This window comes from Oryctolagus cuniculus, chromosome 1 (assembly GCF_051225735.1).
Source record: "Oryctolagus cuniculus isolate XC-2025 breed Fujian yellow rabbit chromosome 1, ASM5122573v1, whole genome shotgun sequence".
Lineage (NCBI taxonomy): Eukaryota > Metazoa > Chordata > Mammalia > Lagomorpha > Leporidae > Oryctolagus > Oryctolagus cuniculus.
The window spans coordinates 6868168-6895789 of record NC_142867.1 but is presented as its reverse complement, the minus strand read 5'-3'; the positions used below and the strand labels follow the sequence as shown (position 1 = coordinate 6895789).

Genomic DNA, 27622 nt, shown 5'->3' with positions numbered 1-27622 from the left:
AGCTGGAGCTGCACTGATCAGGAGCCAGGAGCTTCTTCCGGGTCTCCCACGCGGCTGCAGGGGCCCAAGCACTTGGGCCATCCTCCACTGCCTTCCCGGGCCACAGCAGGGAGCTGGATGGGAAGTGGAGTGGCCGGACTTGAACCTACACCCATATGGGATGCTGGCGCTTCAGACCAGGGCACTAAACCACTGCACAGCACCTCCCCCCCCCCCCATACAGTTTGATGGGCACACAACGAGGGTGACCTCATCCAGAAAACTCCCTCCATTTAGAGCTCGACCTGCGCACCTGTCTGGCTGACAGCCATGCTGTTGGCGGATTTCCCTGCCACCTCTGCCTCCTCCTTCGAGCAGCCCTCCCGCAAGCAGCCCAGAAAGTAGCTACTCCACAGCCAGGAGGTCCCAGGGCAGCTTTGCATCCTTGCAGAACTAACTGCCAGCGGGCCCTGCCCTGTTTCGGCCATGTTGCTGACCAGCCTGGTCTCCCCCCGCCGCCCCGAGGGACTCCCACCATTTGGGTCCCACGGGAACAGGGTACTCCACGCTTGCTCTGGGATTTTGCCACTGGGAATGTTGACGCGCCGTGACAACCAGGTCAGCAAGCGCAGAGGTGCCCCGGCCTGGAGCCGTTAACTACGAGACACAGCGCCGGGGAGCAGGTAGAATACGAGTCACTTCTGATCTCAGCACTGACCTCGCCTTGGGGCCTTGGGGCCCTTGCACATCCTCTCCCACTCCTCAGATGCGCTTCCTCCTCTGGCACTTTGCCTAGTTCACCCTGCCGTCCCGGCCGCGGGCCTCCTCCCACCAGCAGCTTCCCAGCACCTGCTGTCTGAGACTAGGCTTTCAGTCGGGTGCTCAGGGCGGCTGTCTCCCCAGGGTGCTGTTCCCCTGTGGAGGCGGGGGCTGGGTGACCTTTTACTATGTCCCAGCAGCCCACACAGCGTCCAGCAGAGTGGGGAACGGGGACGTCCCCCCCGTACCCCGGCTCTTTTCTCTCTGTGGCACCTGCTCTTGGTCACAGCTTCGTGCTGCTGTCTCTGGGGCTGACATCCAACCTGCTTGCGTTACAGATGGAAACAGAGGCCCGGCCAGCTGGCCCAGCTCTCCTGGCCCATGTCCCTGTCTCAGGCCACTGTGGGCAGAGCGGGGGTGTGATGGGGCCAGAGGAGGGGCGCTCACATCCGCCTGGAGTTCACAGAGGGCTCTCTGGGGGAGGCAGCATCAGAGGCAGGCTTCAGAGGGGAGCGGGTGGGAGATGTCGAGGTCAAAGGCAAGGAGTCTCCCCAGAGTGGGGCCTGGCGTGTGGGGGAGGCACGCGTGGGTGCCCAGGGCCCCTTCTGAGGCCCTGCAGGGGGCCAGGCTGAGGCTGTCCCCTCTGGTTTCAAGCTGGGAAGCCGAGGCCCAGAGAGAAGCACTCGGCCGTCCCCGCAGCAGGGCCGAGAGGGCCGGGGCCGGCTCTGCAGCGTGCGCTGGGAGGGGTGGGGGCCGGGGGCTGCGGTGGGACTCCGGGGGTGCGCTGGCCCGCCCCGACCCGACCCGGAAGGAGGAAGCTGCAGGGTGTCTGTGGCTGGGCCCGGGATCCCCCCGCCGGGGACTTCCTCTTCCTCTCCAGGCAGGTGTAGCCGCCACAGCTGGACGACACCCTGACCTGGCATGGAGGGATGCAGGGGGCCCCGGCTCGGGGACTTCCTGAGTGGGAGCCTGGCCACCTGGGTGAGGGGCAGGTGGCGGCGGGCTGGGGAGGGGAAGTGAGCAGCAGCCAGGGCCACCGTGGGCTGGGGGGAGGCTGGGGGGAGGGGCGGACTCGCTGCGGTGGTGGCCATGTCCCTGGGGGCTGCGGTGAGGGGGTTGGGGCCGGCAGCCTGAGACCGGAGGCATTCAGGCTTGGGGAGGGGCAGTGCCCCGGGGATACTGGGGTGGGTCAGGGGGGTCCCGCTGCCAGTGGGGGCGCCCCCTAGGCCCAGCCGACCCCTCTCCGTCCCGCACAGGCACTGGGACTGGCCGGGCTGGTGGGAGAGGCGGAGGAGCTGGAGGGAGAAGAGGAGGAGGAGGAGGAGGAGGAAGAGGGGCCCCTTTGCCCCGAGAGGAGGTTCCTGCGTCTCTGCAGCGGCGCCCTGCTCCTCCGGGTGCTGGGCATCATGTAAGGGGCGCCAGGCCGGGGGCGAGGCCTGGGGGGGTCTGGGGAGGGAGACCCGGGCAGGCGAGGTCTCTCCCACCTCCCACCCAAGGCCGCGTGTGCCCACAGTGCCCCCAGTTCCCGGGGGCGGCCTCGAGCGATCCCGGGCCACGACGGTGCCGCGGCCCGGCGGCTGTGGAGCCTGAGCCAGCTGTGGAGCCGGCTGCGGGAGTTCTACCAGGTGAGGGGTCCGCAGGGGGAGGGGAGCCGTGGAGCCCCGCCCCCGGAGCCCCTCTCACCCGGGCGGGCCCTCCTGCAGGAGGAGCTGCAGCTGCTGATCCTGTCACCGCCCCCGGACCTCAAGACGCTGGCGCTGGACCCCCTCTCAGGTACTCTCCTCCTCCCCTGATGCCCCCCTGCCTCAGACCCCAAGCCCCCTTTAACCCCGTGTGGCCCGTGTCCGCAGAGGAGGCGGTGGAGGAGTTGGAAGCCATCCTGCGGCTCCTGCTAGGGGCATCCGTGCAGGTGAGCTCCGGAGGGGAGGGCCGGGCCGCTCTGGTGCAGGGGACGGGGGGCCGCGCCAGCCTCGCCCTCCGCTGTCGCCCTGCAGTGTGAACACCGGGAGCTCTTCATCCGGCACATCCGGGGCCTCAGCCTGGACGTCCAGAGTGAGCTGGCCACTGCCATTCAGGAGGTACCGAGGCGGGCGACAGCCTGGGATGGGCCCAGCCTCCCCGGGGGACACCCTCACCACCCTTCTTCTGCCCGACCGAGCCCCGTGTCCCCCAGGTGACCCAGCCCGGGGCAGGCACAGTGTTGGCGCTGGCTGGGCCGGAGCCTGGGGAGCTGACCGCTCCGGAGCTGGAGACGCTGACCCGGAGCCTGCTGGGGACGCTGTCCAGGCTGGCACGGGAGCGTGAGCTGGGGGCCCAGGTAGGGGGCGGACCCGATGTTGAAAGGTGTAGGTTGGGGTCTGGGTCTTGGGCCAGCAGGAGTGACTGTCACAACCACCCATCTTGCAGTGTTGGGGGTGGACGTGGGCAGGGTGGGCTGGCTTACTCCTGACCCCCCCTCCCTGGCCTCCCGCAGCGGCTGGCTGACCTGCTGCTGGAGCGACAGCCAGCCCCCCTGCCCCTGGAGGCTCCCGCCAGGGCTCCCGCCCAGGAACCCTCCCACCACCTGGCCCTGCAGCTGGCCAACGCCAAGGCCCAGCTGCGCCGCCTGCGGCAGGAGCTGTGAGTGCCCAGGGCTGGCGGGGCACCTGGGGGTGAGGGGAGGGTGGGCCTGCATGGACCCCAGTCCCCAGGGGAGACGGGAGGCGTCCGGCCTGGGACGTGGTCCCCCAGACACCTGGCAGAGCCCCTTCCCCGCAGGGAGGAGAAGGCCGAGCTGCTGCTGGACTCCCAGGCCGAGCTGCAGGGCACGGAGGCCGAGATGCGAAGACTCCGCCAGGAGGTGCGCTCAGAGCCCCCCCCTCTCCCGCGCCGGTCCCACCCCGCGCCGCCCCGCCGGAGGCTGGCCGGTCACAGCTCCATATCTGGCCCAGACTCAGGCGCTGTCGGGCCAGGCCAAGCGGGCCCAACTGTACCGCGAGGAGGCCGAGGCGCTGCGGGAACGCGCGGGCCGCCTGCCCCGCCTGCAAGAGGAGCTGCGGCGCTGTCGGGAGCGGCTGCAGGCGGCCGAGGCCTGCCAGGGCCGGCTGGAGGTGCGGTGGCTGCAGGGCCGCGCTCATGGGGCTCTGCCGGGCCCGACTGGGAGAGACGGACAACCGGACAACCGTGTGTGTGTGTGTGTGGGGGGCTCTGAGGATGGCGCAGGTGGAGGTCAGGCGGGGCGAGGGGGTGGGCCTCAGGGCAGGGCAGGCGGGGCTGGAGCAAGACCCTCACCGTCGGGATGGCTGAGTGGGGGCGGGGCCTGCGGGGAGAGGGGCGTGGTCAGGTGCTGGGGAAGCGGTACCTGGAGAGACCCCCGAGAGAGGGCCGAGCACTTGGAGAGCGGAAGTGGGGCTTGGAGATGGGTCGGGCGGGGGAGGGGATGGGGTCTTTGGCGGGCCCGGGGGAAGGGGGTGGGACCCCCAGGCCGCGGCGCCCACTCATCGCTTTACCGGGTCTCCCTGCGGTCCGGGCAGGAGGAGCGGGCGCTCTCAGGGGCGCTGGAGGCGTCCAAGGCGCTGCTGGAGGAGCAGCTGGAGGCCGCGCGGGAGCGCTGTGCGCGGCTCCACGAGACCCAGCGAGAGAACCTGCTGCTGCGGGCCCGGCTGGGCGAGGCCCACGGGGTGAGGCTGCCACGGTGACCCGGGCTGGGTTGACCCGTGCCCCCCCCCGCCCCGTGGGGCTTCCTGTGGGACCCCCGGGACCTCTGTGGCTCTCCGGCCACGCAGGTCTGACCCTGACCGCCCCCAGGAGCTGTGCTCTCTGCGGCATCAGGTGGAGCAGCTGGTGGGGGAGAACCTGGAGCTGGAGCTGGAGCTGCAGCGGAGCCTGGAGCTGCCCCCCGACTCCCCCGGGGACGGTGAGTGGGGCCCCAGGACAAGGGTTGGGGTGCCGTCTTCACCCCTGTTCCCAGGGCCCCGGGGGGGGAGCGGTGGGAAGCAGGAAGGGTGGGAGGGGTCCTGACCTCGCCTCACACCCCCAGGACCCCTACCAGGGCCGCTGCCCTCCCTGCAGGACGAGGTGCGGGAGGCGGAGGCCGGACGGCTGCGGGCTCTGGAGCGGGAGAACCGGGAGCTGCGGGACCTGCTGTGGGCGCTGCGGGGGCAGCCAGGCGGCCAGGTGAGCCCTGCCCCACTCTCCATTCTCCTGCCTGGTCCGCCCTCCCCTGCATCTGACACCTGCCTCTCCTGTGCCCCCAGCACCCCCTGCTGGACAAACAGAGTGAGGATTCCTCGCTGCTGGTCCCGGCCTCGGCCCGCAGCCCCCAGGTCGAGGATGAAGACCCCCAGGCCTCGGACTTGGCTCCCCCGGCATCAGACTCAGCCGAGCGTCCCCAGGCTTCCGATTCCGGGCCGCAGGGGGAGGAGAGGCCCCCACAGGAGGCTGCCACTGCTCCCCAGGCCCCCCGAGAGTCAGAGCCTGTTGTGGAGACGCAGGAGGCCCCGGAGAAGGCTGGCCGTGGGGCCCCGCTCTGGACGCCCCCCTCCACAGCCTCACCCCAGGATCCAGGAGTGCGGAGTCAGACGCAGCGCCTGGCAGGGGGAGAACCCGGGGAGAGGGAGGGCCCTGGGGGGCAGTCAGAGGCTTTGGTCCCTGGGCTGGGACAGGAGGGCCCTGAACACCCGCCGGGACCCTCGGGGCTCTGCCTCCAAGTGCACCCCAAGGTGCCTGAGACCCCAGACGGCGGGCTGCAGCCGCCCCAACAGCAAACAGAGGCCAGAGAGCTCGAACAGAGGCCGGTGGGGACGGCTGGGGACCCGGCTCAGCCAAAGCCGCAGTGGAAGTCGGAAGCAGCTCCTGACCGGACCGTGGAGGAGCCGGTCCCAGCGGAGGTCCTGGCCAGCGGTGTCCCCGAGAGAGAGGCCCTCAGGGAGGAGGTGGCGCGGTTGAGGGGAGAGGCCGTGGCCCTCGGGGCTGAGCTGGAGGCCCAGGGCCGGAGGCTGGAGGCCCGGGGCGCGGAGGCCGCCCGCCTCTCCGAGGAGCTGGCTCGAGTGCAGAGGGCAGAGGCTGAGGCCCACCGGGAGGCAGAGACCCGGGCCCAAGAGCTGGCCCGGCTGCGGGAGGCGGTGGAGGCGGCCGGCCGGGAGCTGGAGGCCGCGGCCCGGGAGCGGGACGCGCTGGCTGAGGCGCTGGCGGCAGCGGGCCGCGAGCGCAGGCAGTGGGAGCGCGAGGGGCCCCGGCTGCGGGCCCGGGCGGAGGCTGCGGAGGAGCGGATGCAGGCGCTGGAGAGCGAGGGCCGCCGGCACCTGGAGGAGGCCGAGAGGGCGCGCCGGGAGAAGCAGGCCCTGGGCGAGGTAGGTCGGGGCTCCGGGCCGGGGCTGCGCTCGCCCTGAGTGCCCGGCACCGAGCTGGCACCGGAGACGGAAGCACCAAGGCCGCTCGGCCTTCCGAGGCCGTGCCTGGCCTGGGCCGCAGAGCCCCTGCGTGCGCTGCGTGGTCTCTGGGTGCGGTCCCGATGATGTGGTTTGCTCCCCTGCACCCGGGGCCGCCCCTGCACAACCAGCCTGCTGTGCTCTGTGCCCCTGGGCAGGCGTTGGGGGGGGCAGGCGGGCAAGGAGGCCTCAGGGAGGGGTCTCACGAGCTGGGAAAGGGAGCTGGTGCCGAGGGCACAGCCTGTGCGAGACCTGTACTGCCCTCCAGATGTTCAGGGCTTGGGAGGAGTGCGGGGAGGAGGGCAGTTGGCCCAGGGGGTGCGGGCAGACCGGTGTAGGGTTGCCTTGGTGGGGGTGGGGCTGTGGCCATCAGGAGGCTGTGTGGTGGGCTTGGCGGCAGGCGAGGCTGACTGGGGTGGGAATGGGGACGGAGGGGAGAGAAGGCCTGGGAGCCCATTCATTCATCCGTTCTGGTGTGTTTTACGGGCAGCTGTGGCACGTGCTAGGGGCCTGGGTGGAGGCAGGGCAGTGCAGCGAGCCCCCTGGATGGAGACTGGGTGTGGTCAGGGGAGGCTTCCTGGAGGAGGAGAGAGGGTGCAGGCCCAGGCAGGAGTTTGGGGGCGGCGGGAGAGGCCGTGTGGAGTTCGAGGTGGCGGAGAGGAGAGGGTGGGGACTGAGCAGGTGCCTCCTAGGCAGCACCCGAGCTCCTCCCGCGTGTGGGAGCTGCCGGAGGGTTTGGTCAGGTCCGCCTCGGGGAAGCAGAGGCCGGCACGGGTGGAGGGAGGTGTCTGGGCCAGCGGGGCCGTGCGGCGGGGGCCGTGCTGGGCAGCTGAACGGCACGGCTTCCTGTGCAGACCAGGGCACTGACATTCAGAGGGGAGGCCGTGCTTGCTCAGGGCGGCAGGGGTGGGGGAGGCAGTGTTGGGGGGGTGACCCCAGGGAGGGAGGTGGGGGGGTGGGAGAGGGGTAGGCGGGGCACGGTGTGGCAGGGTGTGAGCGAGGCGAGCTGGCAGGCACCTGTGTTACATCCCAGAGTTCACTTCTCAGCTGTGTGGCTCAGGGCGAGTGACTTCACCTCTCTGATTCCCTCGTGCAGAAGCAGAATAGTAACTGCATTGCCCCGCCGGAGCCTGCAGGGCTGGGGTGCCTGGCACCTCACGGGGGCCCCCTCACGGAGCGGGAACTCCAGAAGACAAGACAGGGTGGGGTGGAAGAGGCAGCTCTGGGACAGGGCAGGCAGAAGAACCCGAGGGAGAAGGGGAATTTTGCAAGCTTTCCTGGTTGGAGCACTTCCTGGTGCTGCCTGGGTGTGGCACAGGTGGAGGTGACTGGCTTTTGGGAGGCCCGGGAACACGGGCCTCTGGGATTGCCCACATGTGCTGGGCGGAGCGGGCACTGGGAGGGCGGGGCCGGGCTCTGGGCTCCCTCCGCCTTCCTTTGCACTGCCCCTCTCCTAGCCCTGATGCTGGGGACCTGGTGGCCTGCAGCCGCCAGGCAGCAGTGCCTCATGGGACTTGTAGTTTTCTGGCGAGAGGCCCCGGCCATGGGCACCAGGAGTTGCAGGGCCCCAGAGCGAGGCCTGGCTAAGCCAGGATGATCATTGCAGCCACAGAGGCTCGCGGGATGTGGCAGGCGGCCGGCCTCTGCAGCCCTGCTCGGGACTTCCTCCCAGCTGGGCCCCTGCGTGGCAGAATGGTTTGGCCTACCTCCCTCCGGCCTCCCACCTCCTGCCGACTTGGTGCGGCCCAACCGCCAAAGACCTTGGGCCCTGGCTGGCAGCATCTCGGCCCCCCGCCCCCCCCCCCCCAAGTCCTCGCTGTGGTTAGGCCCGGGGAGACCCAAGTCCCTGGCACACCAGTGCCCTGTGACCCTGGGCCGGGCCCCTCCTGCTCTCACATGGCAGTCCACAGGGCGCGTGCCCCCGGCACGGTGTCCGTGAGGAACTACGGACTCAGACAGGTGAAGACGCTGGTCCGGGGGCTTCCTTCCCTGCGCACAGCCCCACCCTGCAGAGCCTGCAGGCTTAGCTCCCATTTTACAGATAAGGTCGTTGAGGCCCGAAGGGTGAGAGGCACCAGACGCAGGGGGGCGGGGCGGGGCAGGGGCAGGAAGCCGGCACCCTGAGCCCACCCTGCCTGGCCGCAGGAGCTGGAGAAGGCCGTGGTGCGCGGCCAGGAGCTGGGCGCCCGGCTGGAGGGCCTGCAGCGGGAGCTGGAGCGGGCGGCTCGGGAGCGCCAGGAGTTTCTGCACGAACAGGAGGCCCAGCAGCAGAGGTGGGGCCGCCCCCGTGGCCACGGAGGGGCGGCCGGGGGTGCAGGTGGGGCTGGGTGCCAAGGCCTCTGCTGGCAGGTACCAGGGCCTGGAGCAGCGGCTGGAAGCCGAGCTGCAGGCGGCGGCCACCAGCAAGGAGGAGGCACTGATGGAGCTCAAGGCCAGGGCCCTGCGGCTGGAAGAGGAGCTGTTCCAGGTGAGGCCGGGCCTGCGCCGGGCGTCTGCCTCCCGAGCCGCTTGGGGGCTGTCGGAGGGAGCCCCGTGCTGGGGCCCAGGGGGCTGTGTGGCCCCGCGGGGGCCTGGTCCGCCGCCTCATTCAGACGGACCGAGCTGGCTCCTCTTCTTTCTGGCGAGCTCCGTTGCTGGTGTTGGATCTTTTCCGAGGCTCCGCGGAGGGCGCGGCGTCCCCTGCCCTGGGTCCCCGTGCCACGGCCGAGCCGCGTGACCCCGCCGCGCCCTCTCCTCTGCAGCTGCGCCAGGGCCCGCCGGGGCTGGGCCCGAAGGAGCGCCCCGAGCCTTGGGACGCGGCGACCCAGAGCGGGCGGCTGATCGAGGTGGAGCGCAGTGTGAGTGCCGGACCGCGGCAGGGGCCGGGCCGGGCGGGGCCCCGCGCCTCCTGGCCCCTGCTCACCGCCTCTTCCTGGCAGAACGCGACGCTGGTGGCCGAGAAGGTGGCCCTGCAGGGGCAGCTGCAGCACCTGGAGGGGCAGCTGGGCAGCCTGCAGAGCCGCGCCCAGGAGCTGCTGCTGCAGAGCCAGCAGGCGCAGGAGCACAGCAGCCGCCTGCAGGTGGGCGGCTCCCGCGCGGCCCGGCACCGTCCCCGGCACTGTCCCCGGCACCGTCCCCGGCCCCGTCCCCGGCACCGTCCCCGGCACTGGCACCGTCCCCGGCACTGTCCTCGCCGCCTCCCACTGCTCCCGCCCTTTGGTGGTTTCGTGCCCCTTTGCTTACCCTGGCTCCCAGCCTCTTTCCCTGGTCCCACTTACCCTTGACCTCTGACCCTTTGGCACCCTTCCTCCCAGCCCCGGCTCCTCACTGGGCACCACGGCTTCACCATCACAGCTCCTCCTCCACAGCTGGCGGTCCCAGCCCCATCTGTCCCATCCGCGCCCCGAGCCTCCTGCCCGCCTCTCCGTGGCCTGCCACCACTCAGCCACGGCCGTGCCTCCCCTCTCTGCCCTGGCCTGCAGTGGCCTGCTGCCCACCCCCCACTCCAGCCTCTCCCATGGCTTCTTCCTGGCACTGCCCTCCCTCCGCCCTCTGCTCTGGCCCCGTCCTTTCCCGCCTCCCAGGCTGGGATCCAGCCAGCGCTCCCTGCCTCCTTGCTTTGCCCCAGGCCGAGAAGTCGGTGCTGGAGATCCAGGGCCAGGAGTTGCACAGGAAGCTGGGCGTGCTGGAGGAGGAGGTGCGGGTGGCGCGGCAGTCCCAGGAGGAGACGCGCGGGCAGCAGCAGGCCCTGCTTCGGGACCACGAGGCGCTGGCCCAGCTGCAGCGGCGGCAGGAGACGGAGCTGGAGGGGCTGCTGGTGCGGCACCGGGACCTCAAGGCCAACATGCGGGCGCTGGAGCTGGCCCACCGGGAGCTGCAGGGCCGGTGAGCCGCCCCCACGTGCCGCCCCGGCTCCCCAGGAGGTCTGACCCTCCGGGTGCCGACCACCCAGCACGTCCTCGGGCGACTCTCCTGTCGGAGCAGCTGGCTTGGCCTGGGCAGCGGGCGTGGGGGATGACCAACGCCCGGTCCAGGCCGTGCAGCCGCCCCCAAGGCCCCAGGCTCCTGCTCTCCTCCCCACCCCCCAGGCACGAGCAGCTGCAGGCCCAGCGGGCCAGCGTGGAGGCGCAGGAGGTGGCTCTGTTGGCAGAGCGGGAGCGCCTGATGCAGGACGGGTATCGGCAGCGGGACCTGGAGGAGGAGCTGCGGAGGCTGCAGAGCGAGCACGAGAGGTACCTCCCCGCCGGCCGGCCGCTCTCGCCCTCCCCCTCGCCGGCCAGGTGGGCGGGAAGTCATCAGGCCCCTGTCCCTGTCCCCGCGGGTCCTGCTCTGCGCCCCCTGCCCGGCCCCCCGGAGCGCAGCCGTCCTTGCCTCCGCAGGGCTCAGCTGCTGCTGGCCGAGGTGTCCCGGGAGCGGGGGGAGCTGCAGGGCGAGCGCGGGGAGCTGCGGGGCCGGCTGGCGCGGCTGGAGCTGGAGCGGGCGCAGCTGGAAGCGCAGAGCCAGCAGCTGCGGGAGTCCAACCAGCAGCTGGACCTGAGCGCCTGCCGGCTGAGCACGCAGTGCGAGGTGCGTCCCACGGTGCAGGGCGACCAGGCAGGGGCAGACCCAGGCCACGGGCGCCCCATTCCACCCTGACCCGTGCCGCCCGCCCGCCAGCTGCTGACGGAGCTGCGGAGCGCCCAGGAGGAGGAGAACCGGCAGCTGCTGGCCGAGGTGCAGGCCCTGAGCCGGGAGAACAGGCAGCTGCTGGAGCGGAGCCTGGAGAGCCGCGACCACCTGCACCGGGAGCAGCGCGAGTACCTGTGAGCGGGCGCCCTCGCCGGGGCGGGGTCACGGGGCCCGGGGCGGTCCTGGGGGCGCTGGTCACGGGGGGGGGTGGCCTGGGGAGGTCCTGGTGGGGGCTGGTCACGGGGAGCCCCCCAGGGAGTTCCTGGCGGGGGCTGGTCATGGGGGGCCCCGGGGTGGTCCTGGTGAGGGCTGGTCAAGGGGAGCCCCCCAGGGAGGTCCTGGCGGGGGCTGGTCACAGGGGCCCTGGGGTGGTCCTGGCTGGGGGGCTGGTCACGGGGGCCCCGGGGTGGTCCTGGTGGGGAGCTGGTTACGGGGGCCCGCCCCGGGGTGGTCCTGGTGAGGGCTGGTCAAGGGGAGCCCCCCAGGGAGGTCTTGGCGGGGGCTGGTCACAGGGGCCCTGGGGCGGTCCTGGCGGGGGGCTGGTCACGGGGGACCCGGGGTGGTCCTGGCGGGGAGCTTGTTACGGGGGCCCTGGGGAGGTCCTGGGGGCGCTGGTCGGGGGGGGGCGGGGAGGTCCTGGTGGGGGCTGGTCACGGGGAGCCCCCCGGGGAGGTCCTGGCTGAAGCGGTGGAGCCGACCACCCGTGCGCAGCTTCACCCGCGGCAGGTGCACCTGTGCGTACCTGCTGTGACCCTGGCCTCGCCCCTGCCCGGCACCTCGCCAGGTCGCATGTCCACCTCGCCCTGCCCCCTCCCACAGGGACCAGCTGAATGCCCTGCGCCGGGAGAAGCAGAAGCTGGTGGAGAAGATCATGGACCAGTACCGCGTGCTGGAGCCCGGGCCCCTGCCCCGCGCCAAGTGAGGCCCCTCCTCCCTGGGGCGGGGCCCTGCTCTGCCCTCTGACCCCCGGCCCAGCTCCGGTGCAGGCCTCGGTGCAGGCCTCGTGAGGGTTGGCCTGGACGCTGCCGTCCCCCAACACGAGCCTCCTCTCTCTCCTTCCTCCCCGCCCTCCCCTGTCCCCGTCTTGTGCCCTCTTGCCCCAGGAAGGGCAGCTGGCTGGCAGACAAGGTGAAGAGGCTGATGCGGCCCCGGCGGGAGGGGGGCCCCCAAGGGGGGCTGCGCCTGGGGGCCGATGGGGCTGGCAGCACCGAGAGCCTGGGAGGCCCCCCGGAGACGGAGCTCCCCGAGGGCAGGGAGGTGGATGGGACAGGTGGGTCTGGGGCCAGGTGACCAGGAGGTCTCTCCCCCATGTCCCCACCACCGCCTTGGCACCTGTCTTCCTGCCCGGCCTGCACGTGCGCCCCCACTGGCTTTCTCGCTGAGCGCCCCCAGCCAACCCTGTTGCTTTTGTCTGCTCTCTGCCCTGGGCCCTGTGGGGGCCCTTCCCTCCCGCCTGCGCTGCCACCCATCCTGTTCTGCTCCCTCCACAGTGGTCCTGGGACCTGGAGCCACGGGGAACTTTAGGGGGAGGTCCTTTATCCTGGGCAGCAGCTAAGGAAACTGAGGCAGGGATGGGGGTGGGGGAGGCACATTGCTAGAATGAGTCAGAACCAGCCCGGGGCCCAGCCTCCTGTGGCCGCCTGCCCCCCAGCCCCCGCTCTGTGCCTCTGCTCCCGGTCCTTTTGCCCGGCCAGCCACACCCCCAGCTCCCTGACGCCTCCCGTGTGTGCCTCTCACAGTGTTGCGCTCACCAGCACCCATGCGCCGGGCCCAGAGCTCCCTCTGCCTGCGGGACGAGACCCTGGCAGGTGGGCAGCGGCGGAAACTCAGCTCGCGGTTTCCCGTGGGGCGAAGCTCTGAGTCGTTCAGCCCCGGGGACACCCCCCGGCAGCGATTCCGACAGCGACGGCCGGGCCCCCTGGGGGCGCCCAGTGCCCACGGCAAAGGTGAGGGACCAAGGCCGCAGCCCCTGCTGGCCCCGCCTCCCTGTGGCCCCCTGGGGAAGGGGTGTCCCGTCCTGTGGCTCCAGTGGCTGCCTTGTGTCCCCCAGGATGTGGCGTGGGTTGGGAAGGCTCCGTTGAGACCCTCCAGGAACACAAGGCAGATGGCAGCCACGAGGGTGAGTGGGTCCTGGGCAGGAGCGGGGGTATGTGGCCGGCCTGGGACCCCCGCAGACCTCCAATGAACATTTGCCAAGGGCCAGGCAGTGCCAGCCGGGGGAGGCGATGGTAACCGTGATTGTCTGCAGCAGTGCTGTCCCGTGGAAACACGCAGGTCGACGTGTGAGGTTTTCTTTTAAACATTGTATGTATGCATGCGTGCATCTGAAAGTCAGAGTTAGAGAGAGAAGGGTCTTCCATCGCCTGGTTCACTCCCCAAATGGCTGTAAGGGCTGGGGCTGGGCCAGGCTGAAGCCGGAAGCTTCTTCCCGGTCTCCTGTGTGAGTGCAGGGGCCCAAGCACTTAGGCCATCTTCCACTGCCTTCCCAGGTGCATTAGCAGGGAGCTGGACTGGAAGTGGAGCAGCTGGGAATTGAACCAGCACCCACATGGGATGCTGGCTTCATAGATGGTGGCTTTACCCGCTATCCCACAAAGCAGGCCCCTAAAAATGTTATTTATTGGAAACAGGTAGACACATGCAGACACTGAAGGTCTCCCACTCACTCCCCAGATGCCCACAATGGCCAGGGGGCCGGGCCAGGCCAAGGCCAGGAGCCTGGAGCTCCATCGGGGCTTCCCAGTCTGGGGACAGGGACCCAGCTACTTGAGCCAGGGCTGCTGCCCCCCTCCCAGGGTGCAGGGAAGCTGGGATTGGGAGCAGAGCGGGGACATCCCAAGTGGCCGAACGCCTGCCCCATGTCAGGAGCAGCAGGGAGGGGGGTCAGGTGCACGGTGATGGCGCGGCTTGGCTACTCAGCAGGTGGCCAGTGTGGGGCGTCCCCAGGGAGCTCCTCCACACTGAGTCCTTGAGGGCCAGAGGTCATGGCACCCACAGCACGTGTGGATTCAGACCCCTGCCTCTCGCTGGCTGGTACCCGGAATACCGGGAGGTGACAGTGACTGGGCTCAGGGAGGGGACCTGAGCGCTGGGTGGGGCTGGGAGCAGAGACCTGGAGGGGACAGCTGAGGGAGGGCCTGGTGCGGCAGGGGAGTGGCAAGGCGGTGGGGGCCCCGGAGTGGAGGAGGTGGGGGCGGAGGGTGGCGGCTGTGGCCCCAGTGGAGGAGGTGGGGGCGGAGGGTGGCGGCTGTGGCCCCGGAGTGGAGGAGGTGGGGGCGGAGGGTGGCGGCTGTGGCCCCGGAGTGGAGGAGGTGGGGGCGGAGGGTGGCGGCTGGGGCCCCAGTGGAGGAGGTGGGGGCGGAGAGTGGCAGCTGTGACCCCGGGGCCCTCCTGAGCGGAGTCTCGCCTTGCAGGCCTCGAGGAGCAGGACCCGGAGAAGCGCCCCCTCACCCCTTCCCTCAGCCAGTGACGCCGCAGGGCCCCGGAGCTCGGCAGGGCCGCCCGCTGGCCACTGGAGTGTCGCGGGGGACCCCAGGCAGTCCAAGAGCCAGGGGAGCCCGTCCACACGGGGCGCGCGAGGAGAGCACTTGGACAAGGAGGCCTGGGCTCTCCAGCCCGCCACGGCCCGCGTAGGGGTCCCGGGACGGAGCTGGGGTGAGCCTGTGGACAGGGGGGATGGCTCGCGGCCTGCACTGAGGTGGCGGTCTCCAGAGGATCCCTCAGCACGAGGGGACTGGAAGGAGTGGGCAGGAGAGCCCCCTGCCCGGGCCAGGCTGGGCACCAAGGCCCACCACTCCCTGGGGACCGTGTCCTGGGCCGACCTCTGAGCCTTCCCTGGGACGCAGTGGGGCATAAGAATAAAGCTGAGTCCTGCCTCGTGTCTGTTGGCTGCATCTTGGAGCCTCGAGGTGCCGGGGACACAGTGGGACACAGCGGCCTGGCCCGGCCAGGACACAGCTGCAGAGGGCGCCTCCAGGGGCGGGGAGTGGGGTGGCAAGCTGGGGACAGCGGGTGCGGCCACCACGACCCTCACACCCGCTTCTCTCCCTTCCCTGCCTTTGTCCAGCCTCCTCGTCCTCTCTCCCAGAGCCCTGTGGGGCCAAGCCCTGCCCCGGGGAGCTCGTAGCCTGGTGGGTGGGTGGAGTCTCTGAGCAGGGCCCCGGGGTTACCGCCCTGGGAAGGGGGGCAATTAGGTGGGGCAGCAGGAAGTGAGTCAGGGTACCTGGGGCCGCCCAGGGCAGGGTGGGGCTGCCCGAGCCGACAGGAGGTGGCCTGAGCTTGGAGGTGTTCGGAGCCCGGGGCGGCAGCCAGCCCAGCCTTCCCAGGGCGACCTGCAGCAGCCCCGCTTCCTCTTCCTCTCCGCAGAGGCTTTGCAGGGCAGTGTGGGGCGGTGCACCCCTGCCCCCAGCTGTCAGAGGAGCTAAAACTGTCCCCCGGGCCTCTGGCGGCTGCCGCCCCCTCTCACCCCCCACCCCCCGGGAGGACAGGCCAGCCAAGGGCCCTGGGCCTCAGGGGAGGGGGACTCCCCTGAACCACGCTGATGCCCCTTTTTGGGGATCTGGGGTGGGTACTGCAAGACAAGGAGGTGTGCCTGGCCTCTGGTGGGCTGTGAATGGGGGCGGGGGCTGCCCCTCCCCGCCGCAGGGTCCCGGCTTGGTACTGGCCCCTTGCCGTAGCAGGTCCTGGCCTCAGAGCGGCCGAGCCCCCAGCTTCCCTGCAGAGCCCAGGCCACTGCGGGGAGAGAGGCTGGATCGGGAACCCAGGGGAGATGTAGCTGGTCCAGGATCACAAAGCAGGCCTGAATCCCAGCACCCTCCTAGCCTGGCCAGCGCGGCCTGAATCCCGCACCCTCCTAGCCTGGCCAGCGCGGCCTGAATCCCGCACCCTCCTAGCCTGGCCAGTGCGGCCTGAATCCCGCACCCTCCTAGCCTGGCCAGCACGGAGAGCTGGGGCCGCTGAGTGTGAGGCGTGGGGCTGAGGAGCCGGCGGCGGGCGCTGGCCGCTGTCAGCCGGCCTTGGGCTGCTCATTTGTCGAGCGGACACACCACTCCGCTCTCCTGTTTGCTGTGGACAAGAAGGGGACGGGGTGGTGTGATTGGCAGGGGCTCCAGAAAGTCCCAGGAGGATGCTCGGCTGTCCGCAAGGCTGGCGCGGGGGCACGGGCTCCCAAGGTCCTTGCCACCACTGGCAGCAGCAGGTGTCCTGGGGCGCATACCTGGCTTGTGCTCACCCAGCAGAGCCTCCAGGTCACCCACGGGCCCCCGCCAGGACTCCCGGCTGTGTCCAGGTCCCTGGGAGGGTTGATTGAGGTCCCAGAGTGCACAGCTCTGACGCCCATCCCCGCAGCCCCCCGCCGCCACCCCGCTCCGGAGACAGGGCCAACCCTTTCTGGCCGCCGCCTGCCGCTGTCACGTTCCAGCCGCCTGACTCAGGCCGCGGCAAGGCGGGGAGCCGGGAGGCGGCGCCGGCGCCCGCCTCAGCCCCGGAGGCGGCACCAGGAAGCGCCCGCCCCGGCCGGAGCCGCCATGTAACCGGCGCCGCCCGGAGCCCCGAGCCGCACGGGGGGGCCCCAGCGACTCGTCCCCCGCCCGACATGGGGGACGAGGACGAGGACGAGGGCTGCGCCGTGGAGCTGCGGATCACGGAAGGTGGGTGCAGGGCCGGCCGCCGGCTGCGCGGGAGGGCTGGGAGGAGTCTCGGGCGGGCTGGGCTCATCGGCCCCTGTGCCCACAGCCAACCTGACCGGGCACGAGGAGAAGGTGAGCGTGGAGAACTTCGAGCTGCTGAAGGTGCTGGGCACGGGAGGTGAGCGCCCCTGGGCACTGGGCAGGTGTCCCGGCACGGCGTCCTGGGGCCTGCTGCCCGCACACCCGCCTGCGCTGGGGCCAGGCTTCTGGGAAGGCCCCCACCCTTTCCCGGCTCCACCCGGCCATCCCGGGGTCGGGTGCCCACTTCCCGGGCGCTCCATGTTGACATTGTCGCTTCCTGTGGGGTCCTGGACATGCATGCCCCCTCCCGCGGCTGCTCGGAGGTCCTGGGGGCTTGCACCCCACCCAAGTGGCTTGCACAGCGCCCCCCCTTCTCCCCACGTGACAGCCCCCTTGCGCGTTTGCAGACTCCCCCAGGCCTGCTTTGCACATCCCTCCCTTGGCCAGGCGTGCGGCCGGGCCTCCTCCCCGCATCCTTCCCGAATGCTTTCTCGCAGGTTGGCACACGCCCCGCCCCCACTCCTCCCTCCCCGGGCTGCACATCCCTTCACGGCCCCTGCTGAGCCGCCCCTGGGCTGTGCACACCTGCTCCTCCAGCTCTTTGCACGCCTGCCTCTCCCCCTGGCTCCCCCCCCACACACCTCCCCAACACCACCCCAGGTTTGCACGCCACGCTGGGTTGCGCCCATCCGCCTTCCCACTCACAGCCCCTCTTCCTCGCCCTCGTCTCTCGCAGCCTACGGGAAGGTGTTCCTGGTCCGGAAGGCAGGCGGGCACGACGCGGGGAAGCTGTACGCCATGAAGGTGCTGCGAAAGGCGGCGCTGGTGCAGCGCGCCAAGACGCAGGAGCACACGCGCACGGAGCGCTCGGTGCTGGAGCTGGTGCGCCAGGCGCCCTTCCTGGTCACGCTGCACTATGCCTTCCAGACCGACGCCAAGCTGCACCTCATCCTGGGTGAGGACCGGCGCGGGGGCGGGGCGGGGCGGGGCGGGGGGCAGGGGCGGCCGCGTCCTCACCTCCACCGCTGTGGCCCCAGACTACGTGAGCGGCGGCGAGATGTTCACCCACCTCTACCAGCGCCAGTGCTTCAAGGAGGCCGAGGTGCGCGTGTACGGCGGCGAGATCGTGCTGGCCCTGGAGCACCTGCACAAGGTGGGCGGGCATTGGCCCCTGGGCCTGGCGAAGCGGCTCCCGAGTAGCAGCCTCGGTCTCTCCGGGCTGCCTGGGCCGGGTGGGCAGCTGCTTCCCCCTCCCGCCCCAGGCCCCCTGGTACTGCCTGCTGGGGTGTCGTCCCCCCACGCGCGCCTCCTCGAAGGGGCTTTCCTCTCACAGGGAACCCGGGGCCACCTCCCCGGAACTTCCTCAAACGCAGGCCTGTGCTGTGGCTCCCTCGCCTCTCCACACACACGGGCCCCTCTCCCTGGAACCCGGGCCTGCGCGCCTTAACTGGCCTTTGGCAGCCAGCGGCCCAGCCCCGCGCTGGGGCCCCCTCGGCAGGCAGGAGGCGCCGGGGGCGCAGGAGGCGGGCCCCGCTTGTCCCGAGCTCGGGGGCTGGGGGAAGCCTCAGCGCCCGTCTTGGCCCCGCCAGCTGGGTATCATCTACCGGGACCTGAAGCTGGAGAACGTGCTGCTGGACGCCGACGGCCACGTGGTGCTCACGGACTTCGGGCTGAGCAAGGAGTTCCTCACGGAGGAGGTGCGCGCCCCCGCCCCGCCCGCCCGCCCGCCGCTCCCGGGGGGGGCGGGGGGGCGCGAGGAGCGAGCCCGGCGCCCACGCGGGTCCTCTCGCCCTCGCAGAAAGAGCGGACCTTCTCCTTCTGCGGCACCATCGAGTACATGGCCCCCGAGATCATCCGCGGCAAGGCGGGCCACGGCAAGGTGGGCCTGCGCGGGCGGCGCGGGGCCGGAGGGGCGCGGGGCCGGGGGCGCGCGCGCGGGGCCCTGACCGCTCCGGCCCGCAGGCTGTGGACTGGTGGAGCTTGGGCATCCTGCTCTTCGAGCTGCTCACGGGGGCCTCGCCCTTCACCCTGGAGGGCGAGAGGAACACGCAGGCCGAGGTGTCCCGGTGAGGAGGGCCGGACGCGGAGGGCGGCCGAGGGGCAGCAGGGCCTGCCTGGGCGGGGCCGTGGAGGGGGGCCCCCCGCTGCCCCTGACAGCCCCCCCATCCTCCCAGACGGATCCTGAAGTGCTCCCCTCCCTTCCCCCCCCGGATCGGGCCCGTGGCACAGGACCTGCTGCAGAGGCTGCTCTGCAAGGACCCCCGGAAGCGGCTGGGCGCGGGGCCCCAGGGGGCCCAGGACGTCAAGAGCCACGCCTTCTTCCAGGTGAGGGGTGGGCGCTGGAGGGGTGCGCTGAGCCTGGCCCAGTCCCCTTTGCTTTGGAAACTTGTCCCAGAGGAAGCCAGCGTGCCTGCGCCAAGGCTTCTGCGCCGTCTCCTTGGAAACCGGGAAGCTGAGGTTCAGAGAGGGGAAGGCGTTTTCCGAGGTCCCCCACCCCCGCCAGGTGGCGGCGGTCGCATCCAAGGCCGGGCCTCTGTGACACGGGAGCGGGGGCCTGGCTGCGGGCGCCACGTGTCACCCGTGGGAGTCCTCCCCGCCTGCCCGGCCTGGGAGGGGGCTTCCCACGTGCTCTCAGAGGGGGGTCTAGGTCTCAGGGGCGCAGGGGTCCCTTTGGTGGGGGTGGGGAGCGGGCAGCTCCGTCAGCGGACGGCCCAAGCCCACCCGCCCCACGCCGGGTGCTGTGCGGGTGCCGGGAGGAGCGTTCCCGCCCCCTTCTCTCTGGAGGCCCCTGGTGGCTGAGTCCTGGTCTTCGAGCCCAGCTCAGCCTCTTGGCTGCTGGGGACAGAGAAATCTAACTGGAAATGGTGAAAACCTGGGTTCAAGTTCTGCCCCCCCCCATTCCAGCTTCCTGCCGATGTGAACCCCGGGACGCAGCCGTGGGATGTTCCAAGTAGCTGGGTCCCTGCCACTCATGTGGGAGACTCGGGTCGGGTTCCCAGCTCCTGGCTTCCGTGTGGCCCAGCTCCGGCTGTCGCAGGCATCCAGGGGGTGGGAGGAGTCTGCCTGCTTTTCAAATTAAATACATAAATACTCTGAGACAGTTTGGCAACAGCATAGAGGTCTTTACTGCCTGGCGTCTCCAGGAACCCAGCCAGTGTGGATATATTGCATATATCTTAAATATCCCTTCCATCCCGACCTGCATCCCAGAGGTGCCTCAAGGCCCAGAGTGGCTGCGGGAGCTCTTGCCATCTAAGCTGCTCAGCAGGCAGGGGGCAGGAGGAAGAAGGAGATTGGCAGGCAGGGCGCTGGCCGACCGTCTGCCTCCTTCCGGAGCTCCTTCCTGAGGTCCTACCTGACGGTTTTACCCACAAGCCATCAGTCACTTGTAGCTGCCAGGAAGTTCTAGCCGTGCGTATTGGTTCTTGGGGTGAAATGGGGGCCGTGACACTAGGGAGGGCAGGGAACCGGGTCCTGGGCAGCAGGGTACTAACGAGCTCTCCCACGTTACCAAAGCCCAACAGGGCAGGGTTTAGCTCCCGTAAGTGGAGAGTCCGGGGAGAAGTCGGACTTCAGGCCAGGCTGTGTCCAGGTGCCGAGACGTCGTCTTTTGTGTGGTGTCTCTGCCCAAGGGCTTGACCGTCAGACCCCGAGAGGGCCCCAGCGATTCTGTAGATTTAATTCCGGTAGGAGCGAGAGGTCTGCACAGACGTCCAGAGCCAAGCGTGGCGGAGGGCGGGTCTCCAGAACAGGGCGGCAGGAGAGAGGCCCTCGCCACGGTCAGGGGCCCTCTCCTGCCCTTGACCGCTAGCTCTGGTCTCCCCCAGGGCCTGGACTGGGCTGCTCTCGCTGCCAGGAAGATCCCGGCCCCGTTCCAGCCCCAGATCCGCTCGGAGCTGGACGTGGGCAACTTCGCAGAGGAGTTCACTCGGCTGGAGCCCGTGTACTCGCCCCCTGGGAGCCCCCCGCCGGGGGACCCTCGAATCTTCCAGGTGAGTGAGAACTCGGGGATGCCAGGCACAGGAGAGGCGGGCGCCGCTGCCGGCCTCGGCCCTGGCTGCTGTGGGCCCCCCGTGGGCCCCGTGCTGACCTCTCCCGGGTCGTTGGTCCCGGAGACCTCCATGGCTTGTGTCTGATGGCTCACGGCTTATCTTTATCTCGTTTTATTAAAGACTTACTCACTTAAGGGCCGCGGCGTGGCTCAGTGGGTTAAGCCGCCACCTGCGATTCAGGCTTCCTGGTTGGAGCCCCGGCTGCTCCACCTGGAAAGGCCGTGGGAGACAGCCCAAGTGCTTGGGCCCCTGCACCCACATGGGAGACCAGATGGAGCTCCAGGCTCCTGGCTGCAGCCTGGCCCAGCACTGGCCGTTGTGGTCATTTGGGGAATGAACTAGCAGATGGAAGAGCGATCTCTCTCTCTCTCTCTCTCTCTCTTTCTCCCTCTCTCCCCACCCCCTTTCCCTCTCTGTCACTCTGCCTTTCAAATAAATAAAATAAACACACACTTATTTAAAAGGCAGGAGTGTGTGTGTGGGGGGGGAATCTTCCCTCTGCTGGTTCACCTCCCAAAGGCTTCAATGGCCTGGGCTGGGCCAGGTTGAAGCCAGAAACCAGGGACTCCCTCTGAGTCTCCCACGTGGACAGTGGAGGCCCGAGCATGTGGGCTGTTCTCTGCTGTTCTCCCAGGTGCATCAGCAGGGAGCTGGATCAGAAGTGGAGCAGCCGGGACTTGAACCGGTGCTCATATGGGATGCCAGGGTCGCAGGCAGTGGCTTAACCTGCTATGCTACAATACTGGCCCCTGCTTTAAAAATTAAACTTTTTTAAAAAAAATTATTTGAAAGGCAGAGTGATAGAGAAACAGGAGAGATCTTCCATCCTCCGGTTTAGCCCCACATTCCTGCAGCAGCTGAGGCTGGGCCTGGCCTTAGCCAGGAGCCTGAACTCCGTCTGGGTGTCCCACATGGGTGGCAGGGACCCAGGGACTTGCGCCACCTTCCACTGTTCTCCCAGGCACACTCCGGGGAGCCGGATGAGACACAGAGTGGCCGGGACTTGAACCATCGCTCTGACCTGGATCCCAGTGTCACAAGTGGCGGCTTCACCCGCTTTGCCGCAAGGCCGACCCTTGTTTCACATTTTTTACTTGCTTACGTAGACACTGGGGAAGTGATCCCACGTGCATGCCGCGGCGTTGCGTGCCCCGGGGACACTGCACGTCACACTCGTGGGGGCCTGGGGGCCCTCGGTCGGGTCTTGGAAGCTCCCGAGAAGCTGTCTGTAGACCGCGCACGGGCCTGGCCCGTGGCTCACGGTCCATAAATAGCAAATCAGAGGGGCCCCACCACGGACGGGCAGCCCGGTCCCCAGACGCAGCCCCGAGAGCTGTGCGTGCGGCGCCTGCTTCCCCGGCTCGGTTCTAAGGAGGAAGTTCTCGCTGGCGCGGCTGCTTTCCTAACTCTCGGGGCTTGACAGTGAGCGCGAGGGCCAGGCGCTCACTCAGGGGGAGGGACACACGCTTCCAGGTGCCCTGAGAAATCCCGGAACCTGGGCTGGCGCTGGCGTGGGGCGGGTTGAGCTGCTGCTCACGATGCCGCCCTTCCCACCCTCGTGCGAGACCCGGATGCAGCTCCTGGCTCTTGGCTTCAGCCTGGCCCAGACCTGGCTGCTGGGGCCACGTGGGGGAGTGAACCGGCAAAGGGACCCTGTGTGTGTGTGTGTGTGTGTGTGTGTGTGTGTGTGTCTGCCTGCGTGTGTCTGCCTCTCTGTCTGTGGCTCTGGCTTTCACATAAGTAAATAGGTAAATGTTTGGGACAGAGAAGAGGAAGCTAATCTGTAAGCCGCTGGAACGTGGTCCTTTTTCTTTGCATTTCTCTGGTAGCCCCGCCTTACAGGGGAGGTCGAAGGCTGGTTTCGGGGGGAAGCTGGGCAGGGCCTCTGGCCAGGGGTTAAGACACTGCCTGGACACCCATGGGCCACAGGGGAGTGCCTGGGCTTGAGTCCTGCTCCACTTCTAATTTTTTTCTTTTTTTTTTTGAAAGGCAGTTAGAGAGGAAGAGACAGACAGAGATTGAGGGAGAGAGGGAGGGAGAGAGCTGGCTTCCAGCTACTGGTTCACTCCCAAATGCCTGCAGCAGCTGGGACTTGGCCAGGCCATAGCCAGGAGTCTAGAACTCCATCCAGGTCTCCCACATGGGTGCCAGGGGCCCAAGCACTTGGCCCATCCTCCACTGCTTTCCCAGGCGCATTAGCAGGGAGCTGGGTTGAAAGTGGAGCAGCCGGGACTTGAACCAGCGCTCGCATGGGATGCTGGCGTCGCGGGCGGTGGCTTAACTCCCGGCCCCTCCCCTCCACTTCTGGTTCCAGCTCCCGGCTAGAGCACACCGTGGGAGGCAGCAGGTGCTGCCCAGGTACTCGGTCTCTCCAGCCCTGTGGGCGACCTGGATGGACTCCAGGGCTTGAGACTTGGGCGTTTTTCAAATGCAGTCGAAGTAGATTAAAAAATAAAGAGGGAAGAATAAAATCTTTCTGTGCACTGGCCGGTCATCTCCTGAGTGACCACCGAAGCCAGGGCCTGCGGGAGCGGTGGCCGTGACCACAAGGGTTGGGCTGGAGACGTGGGGGAGGGGGGCAGATGTGGTCCCAAGTGATGACCGAACAAGGTGGTCAAACGTGTCCACTGCTGGTGGGCACCAGGATGCCAGTAGGACCTCTCCCTCCCGCTCTGGGCGTCTTCCCTCTGAGGTCCCCACCCCCAGCGGGTGGGACCTCCCTGGGCCTCCGCCCACCTGCCCCCTCCCCACCCGCAGGGCTACTCTTTCGTGGCACCGTCCATCCTGTTTGACCGCAACAACGCGGTGATGACCGACGTGCTGGACGCGCCTGGCGCCGGAGACCGGCCAGGCCGCGCGGCCGTGGCCAGGAGCGCCATGATGCAGGTGACGGGGCCGGGACCGCGCCGGGGCGCCCGCCCGCGGGGGCAGCACCTCTGACCACGTCCCTCGCGCGCCCGCAGGACTCGCCTTTCTTCCAGCAGTACGAGCTGGACCTGCGGGAACCGGCGCTGGGCCAGGGCAGCTTCTCCGTGTGTCGCCGCTGCCGCCAGCGCCAGAGCGGCCAGGAGTTCGCCGTGAAGATCTTGAGTCGCAGGTGCGCGCGGGCCGGGACCGGCGGGCGGGCGCGGAGCGGGCCGGACCCCTAACCCCGCCTGCTGCGCCCGCAGGCTGGAGGCGAACACGCAGCGCGAGGTGGCCGCCCTGCGGCTGTGCCAGTCGCACCCCAACGTGGTGCATCTGCACGAGGTGCACCACGACCAGGTAACGCCCACCGGGCTGCGGGGTGGGGCGGGAGACAGGGAGGCCCGAGGACCTCCGGGAGGGGGACTTCAGCAGGGCGGGCGGTGACCGGGCCGCGCCGCCCGCAGCTGCACACCTACCTGGTCCTGGAGCTGCTGCGGGGCGGGGAGCTGCTGGAGCGCATCCGGCAGAAGCGGCACTTCAGCGAGTCGGAGGCGAGCCAGATCCTGCGCAGCCTCGTGTCGGCCGTGAGCTTCATGCACGAGGAGGCGGGCGTGGTGCACCGGGACCTCAAGCCGGAGGTGGGCGCGGGGCGCGGGGCGTGGGCGGTGGGCAGGGCCGGGTGCGGGCGGTGGGCAGGGCCGGGCGCGGGGCGCGGGGCGCAGGCGGTGGGCAGGGCCGGGTGCGGGGCGCGGGCGGTGGGCAGGGCCGGGTATGGGGCGCGGGCGGTGGGCGGGGCCGGGTATGGGGCGCGGGCGGTGGGCAGGGCCGGGTGCGGGGCGCGGGGCGCGGGGCGCGGGGCGCGGGCGGTGGGCAGGGCCGGGCTCAGGGCAGGGCCGGGTGCGGGGAGCGGGACGGGGGCGGTGGGCAGGGCCGGGTGCGGGGCGCGGGCGGTGGGCAGGGCCGGGTGCGGGGCGCGGGGCGCGGGGCGCGGGCGGTGGGCAGGGCCGGGCGCGGGGCGCGGGCGGTGGGCAGGGCCGGGTGCGGGGCGCGGGGCGCGGGGCGCGGGCGGTGGGCAGGGCCGGGTGCAGGGCGCGGGGCGCGGGCGGTGGGCAGGGCCGGGTGCGGGGCGCGGGGCGCGGGCGGTGGGCAGGGCCGGGTGCAGGGCGCGGGGCGCCGGCGGTGGGCAGGGCAGGGCCGGGCGCGGGGCGCGGGCAATGGGCAGGGCAGGGCCGGGCGCGGGGCGCCGGCGGTGGGCAGGGCCGGGTGCGGGGCGCGCCTCTGACGCCGCCCCCCCCGCCCCCGCAGAACATCCTGTACGCGGACGCGACGCCCGGGGCCCCGGTGAAGATCATCGACTTCGGCTTCGCGCGGCTGCGGCCGCAGAGCCCGGCGGGGCCCATGCAGACGCCCTGCTTCACGCTGCAGTACGCGGCCCCCGAGCTGCTGGCGCAGCAGGGCTACGACGAGTCCTGCGACCTCTGGAGCCTGGGCGTCATTCTGGTGCGGGCGGCCCGGGTCTCCCGATCCTGGGGGCCGGGGTGGGGTGGGGGGAGGCAGGGTTTTGGCTGGACCGGGCATCGGCGGGCACCCATGCGTTGCGGGTTGGAGGGAGCGGTCCAGGACTGGCCCCGGGCTGGCCTCACTGCGTCCCCCCCCCCCCCCCCCCCCAGTATATGATGCTGTCGGGGCAGGTCCCCTTCCAGGGGGCCTCCGACCAGGGCGGGCAGAGCCAGGCATCTGAGATCATGTGCAAGATCCGCGAGGGGCGCTTCTCCCTGGACGGTGAGGCCTGGCAGGGCGTGTCCGAGGAGGCCAAGGAGCTGGTCCGAGGTGCGTGGTCACGGGTGGGCAGGGGGAGGCTGCGCGGTGGTTATGCGGGGGCCGGAGGATCACAGGGTCAGGCGTCCCGGTTGGGGGCCGCGCAGGGGGAGGGACGCATCTCCCCACAAGGCCCCTGCCCGCCGCCAGGGCTGCTGACCGTGGACCCGGCCAAGCGGCTCAAGCTGGAGGGGCTGCGGGGCAGCTCGTGGCTGCAGGACGGCAGCGCGCGCTCCTCGCCCCCGCTGCGGACCCCCGACGTGCTGGAGTCCTCGGGCCCCGCCGTGCGCTCCGGGCTCAACGCCACCTTCATGGTAAAGGCCGGGAGCGCGGGAGGGAAGCGAGGCTGGACTCGGGGACCTTGCGGGGAGGCCCGGCCCGGCCGGCCCGGTGACGCCCGCTCCCTGCCAGGCGTTCAACCGCGGCAAGCGCGAGGGCTTCTTCCTGAAGAGCGTGGAGAACGCGCCGCTGGCCAAGAGGCGGAAGCAGAAGCTGCGCAGCGCGGCCGCCTCCCGCCGCGGCTCCCCCGCGCCGGCCGCCGCCAAGGGGGCACCGCGCAGAGCCAACGGCCCCCTGTCGCCCTCCTAGCTCCGCCACTGTGACCCGGGAGCCCAGATGCCCAGGGACCTCCCCGCTCGCCCGACAGAGCAGAAGTATTTTTATAAGCAGAAAATTTTTTATGTCTTAACCCGATGGACTCAGAGCCGCAGGGGAGGGGGCTGCGGGGGGGACCCCTCCCCCACTTCTAAGCACTGAGTTCGCCGCGGAGGGGGAACCAGGACCCCTCCCACCCCCAGGCCCTGCTCCTGGGAGGGGCGCCCTTGAGCTGTCACTTTATGGACTGTGCAATTCTGTCCACCAAAGACCTGTGTTGGGGGGACTGAGGAAGAGGCCCTGGGGGCCCCCTGGGGCACTGCGCCTCTCTGGGTCACCTGCTTCTCCCCCACGGGGCTAAGGGAGGAGGCCCCCTCTAACCCCTCCCCTCCCCTACGGCACAGCTGCTCCCGGCTGGGGGGTGGGGTGGGGTCCGTCACTGCCTCAGCACGTCCGGGCTGTGCCTTTGACTTTGAAATAAAAGCCCACCCAGTGCTGTGCGTGCGCGTTGGTGGTGCCCGGGGGGCCTCGGCTTTTGGGGGGAGCAGCGGGTGTGTCCCGGTAGCCCTGCCGGCTGCGTGCAGGAGTCTCCCGGTTGTGACAGGAAAGCCAGGCCCTCTCAGTCTCAAGTAACGCATGGTCCCGGCTTCTATGGTCCCCTTGGTGGCATCTGCAAGGATCGCGCAGGCCTCCGGGGCGCCGGCGTCTGCAGGGGTCTAGGTTGAAATCTGCCGCCAAAGCGCTGCAGTCGGCGCAGGGCCTGCTGGGAAGGGCTCTGATTGGACCCAGTCAGGTCACGTGCCCCGGCTGAGCCACTCACGGCGTCCTGGGGTGCAGCGTGCTGATTGGCGTAGATGCGAATCTACAGCCTCACTGCACCTCCCCTTGGGCGGAAGGGGCGGGCCTTAGGAGGTGGCTGGGCGCGGGGAGGGCGGAGCCTGCGTGGTCCTGAGCGGTTGGTGGGCGTCTGAGACCCCTTGGGTGATCCCTGCCGGGTGGTTGTGACGCAGGCTGGCGTGGCCTCCTGGTCGCCGCCCTAGGCCACCTCCCCGGAGCTTGTCCTCATGGCATGGTGGGCCGCCCCTCGTGTCCGGGACGTTGCCGCGTCGTGGGGAAGGTCCTGGGGGGCCGGCGTCCTCGTGGGGCCTCGGGTGCCGAAGTCCAGGCGGAGCAGGCAGGGCTGTGGTCAGGCCGCCAGCCCGGCGGCAGGTGTGGCCTCGGCAGTGGGGCGGGGCACCGAGCTGTGTCCCCTGACCTGGACGAGGCCCTCGGGAGGAGGAGGGGTAGGGGAGCAGGTCCAGCTGTGCGTTATGGGGCCCTGGGCCTCCCGCCGGTCAGTAGGAGGGAGGAGAGGGCGGCGGACGGCCTGAGGGTGTGGCCGCTGGCCGAGCAGGGGTGGGGAGAGCCGAGCGTCGCAGGCGCGCCAGCACGGTGTGCTGTGCGGCGGAGCCCTGGCCGGGTCGCCGGTCCCGCGCATGTTTCATGTGCAGTTAGGAAGTGCAGCAGTAAGTGCGTATCCTGAAGCTTCCCGTTAATTAAATGCTAATTTTAGGAGAAAATGCAAAGAAGTGATAATGTGCTCATTATCATTTCGATGCGTTCGTTTTCAGATTTTCTTTATTGATAGAGTTAATAGAATATAATACTAATAGAGTTAATAGAATTGATAGAGTTAATCAACATGTGAAAGGGTGCGCAGCGGCTGGAATGCTGTCTGGGACCCCCGCACCCCAGGCACCCCAGATCGGAG

The 27622-nt window shown here is 69.9% G+C and overlaps 2 protein-coding genes across 6 annotated transcripts; both read left to right on the top strand.

Moving 5' to 3' along the window:
- The first annotated feature begins 1569 nt into the window (after window positions 1-1569).
- Window positions 1570-14673, top strand: CCDC88B (coiled-coil and HOOK domain protein 88B). 5 transcript variants are annotated; one of them, XM_089325385.1, is made up of 27 exons: window positions 1570-1719; window positions 1995-2146; window positions 2235-2363; window positions 2442-2511; window positions 2589-2647; window positions 2733-2816; window positions 2912-3055; window positions 3212-3357; window positions 3496-3577; window positions 3669-3827; window positions 4251-4397; window positions 4549-4633; window positions 4757-4893; window positions 4974-6068; window positions 8292-8419; window positions 8496-8613; window positions 8888-8983; window positions 9065-9205; window positions 9754-10010; window positions 10214-10357; window positions 10505-10691; window positions 10782-10927; window positions 11613-11711; window positions 11897-11921; window positions 12533-12739; window positions 12844-12912; window positions 14207-14673. In XM_089325385.1, the coding sequence occupies exons 1-27, from the start codon at window positions 1668-1670 to the stop codon at window positions 14618-14620; spliced, it is 4572 nt and encodes a 1523-aa protein (XP_089181511.1). In that variant the 5' UTR covers window positions 1570-1667; the 3' UTR covers window positions 14621-14673. The 5 variants fall into 5 exon arrangements, with proteins under 5 accessions (XP_089181511.1, XP_051689055.3, XP_051689056.3 ...); XM_051833095.3 differs by having other exon boundaries at window positions 1571-1719; window positions 2252-2363; window positions 4525-4633; XM_051833096.3 differs by having other exon boundaries at window positions 1571-1719; window positions 2252-2363; window positions 4525-4633; window positions 11897-12063.
- A 1570-nt stretch (window positions 14674-16243) lies between these two features.
- RPS6KA4 (ribosomal protein S6 kinase A4) lies at window positions 16244-26372 on the top strand. The gene is made up of 17 exons (XM_051833097.3): window positions 16244-16441; window positions 16527-16598; window positions 17238-17456; window positions 17539-17654; window positions 18091-18198; window positions 18300-18380; window positions 18464-18567; window positions 18676-18826; window positions 20329-20493; window positions 23311-23439; window positions 23517-23650; window positions 23724-23817; window positions 23925-24098; window positions 24766-24960; window positions 25131-25290; window positions 25429-25592; window positions 25690-26372. The coding sequence occupies exons 1-17, from the start codon at window positions 16387-16389 to the stop codon at window positions 25864-25866; spliced, it is 2298 nt and encodes a 765-aa protein (XP_051689057.3). The 5' UTR covers window positions 16244-16386; the 3' UTR covers window positions 25867-26372.
- The last annotated feature ends 1250 nt before the right edge of the window (window positions 26373-27622 follow it).

Excerpts from the sequence above, each read along its gene's own strand:
- CCDC88B (XM_070068975.2), top strand. The coding sequence starts at position 1,668 with ATGCAGGGGGCCCCGGCTCGGGGACTTCCTGAGTGGGAGCCTGGCCAC. Across the intron at positions 9,206-9,753 it reads AGCACAGCAGCCGCCTGCAG|GCCGAGAAGTCGGTGCTGGA; the intron begins GTGGGCGGCTCC and ends GCTTTGCCCCAG. Across the intron at positions 12,913-14,206 it reads GGCAGATGGCAGCCACGAGG|GCCTCGAGGAGCAGGACCCG; the intron begins GTGAGTGGGTCC and ends CTCGCCTTGCAG.
- RPS6KA4 (XM_051833097.3), top strand. The coding sequence starts at position 16,387 with ATGGGGGACGAGGACGAGGACGAGGGCTGCGCCGTGGAGCTGCGGATC. Across the intron at positions 23,651-23,723 it reads GTGAAGATCTTGAGTCGCAG|GCTGGAGGCGAACACGCAGC; the intron begins GTGCGCGCGGGC and ends CTGCGCCCGCAG. Across the intron at positions 25,291-25,428 it reads GGCCAAGGAGCTGGTCCGAG|GGCTGCTGACCGTGGACCCG; the intron begins GTGCGTGGTCAC and ends GCCCGCCGCCAG.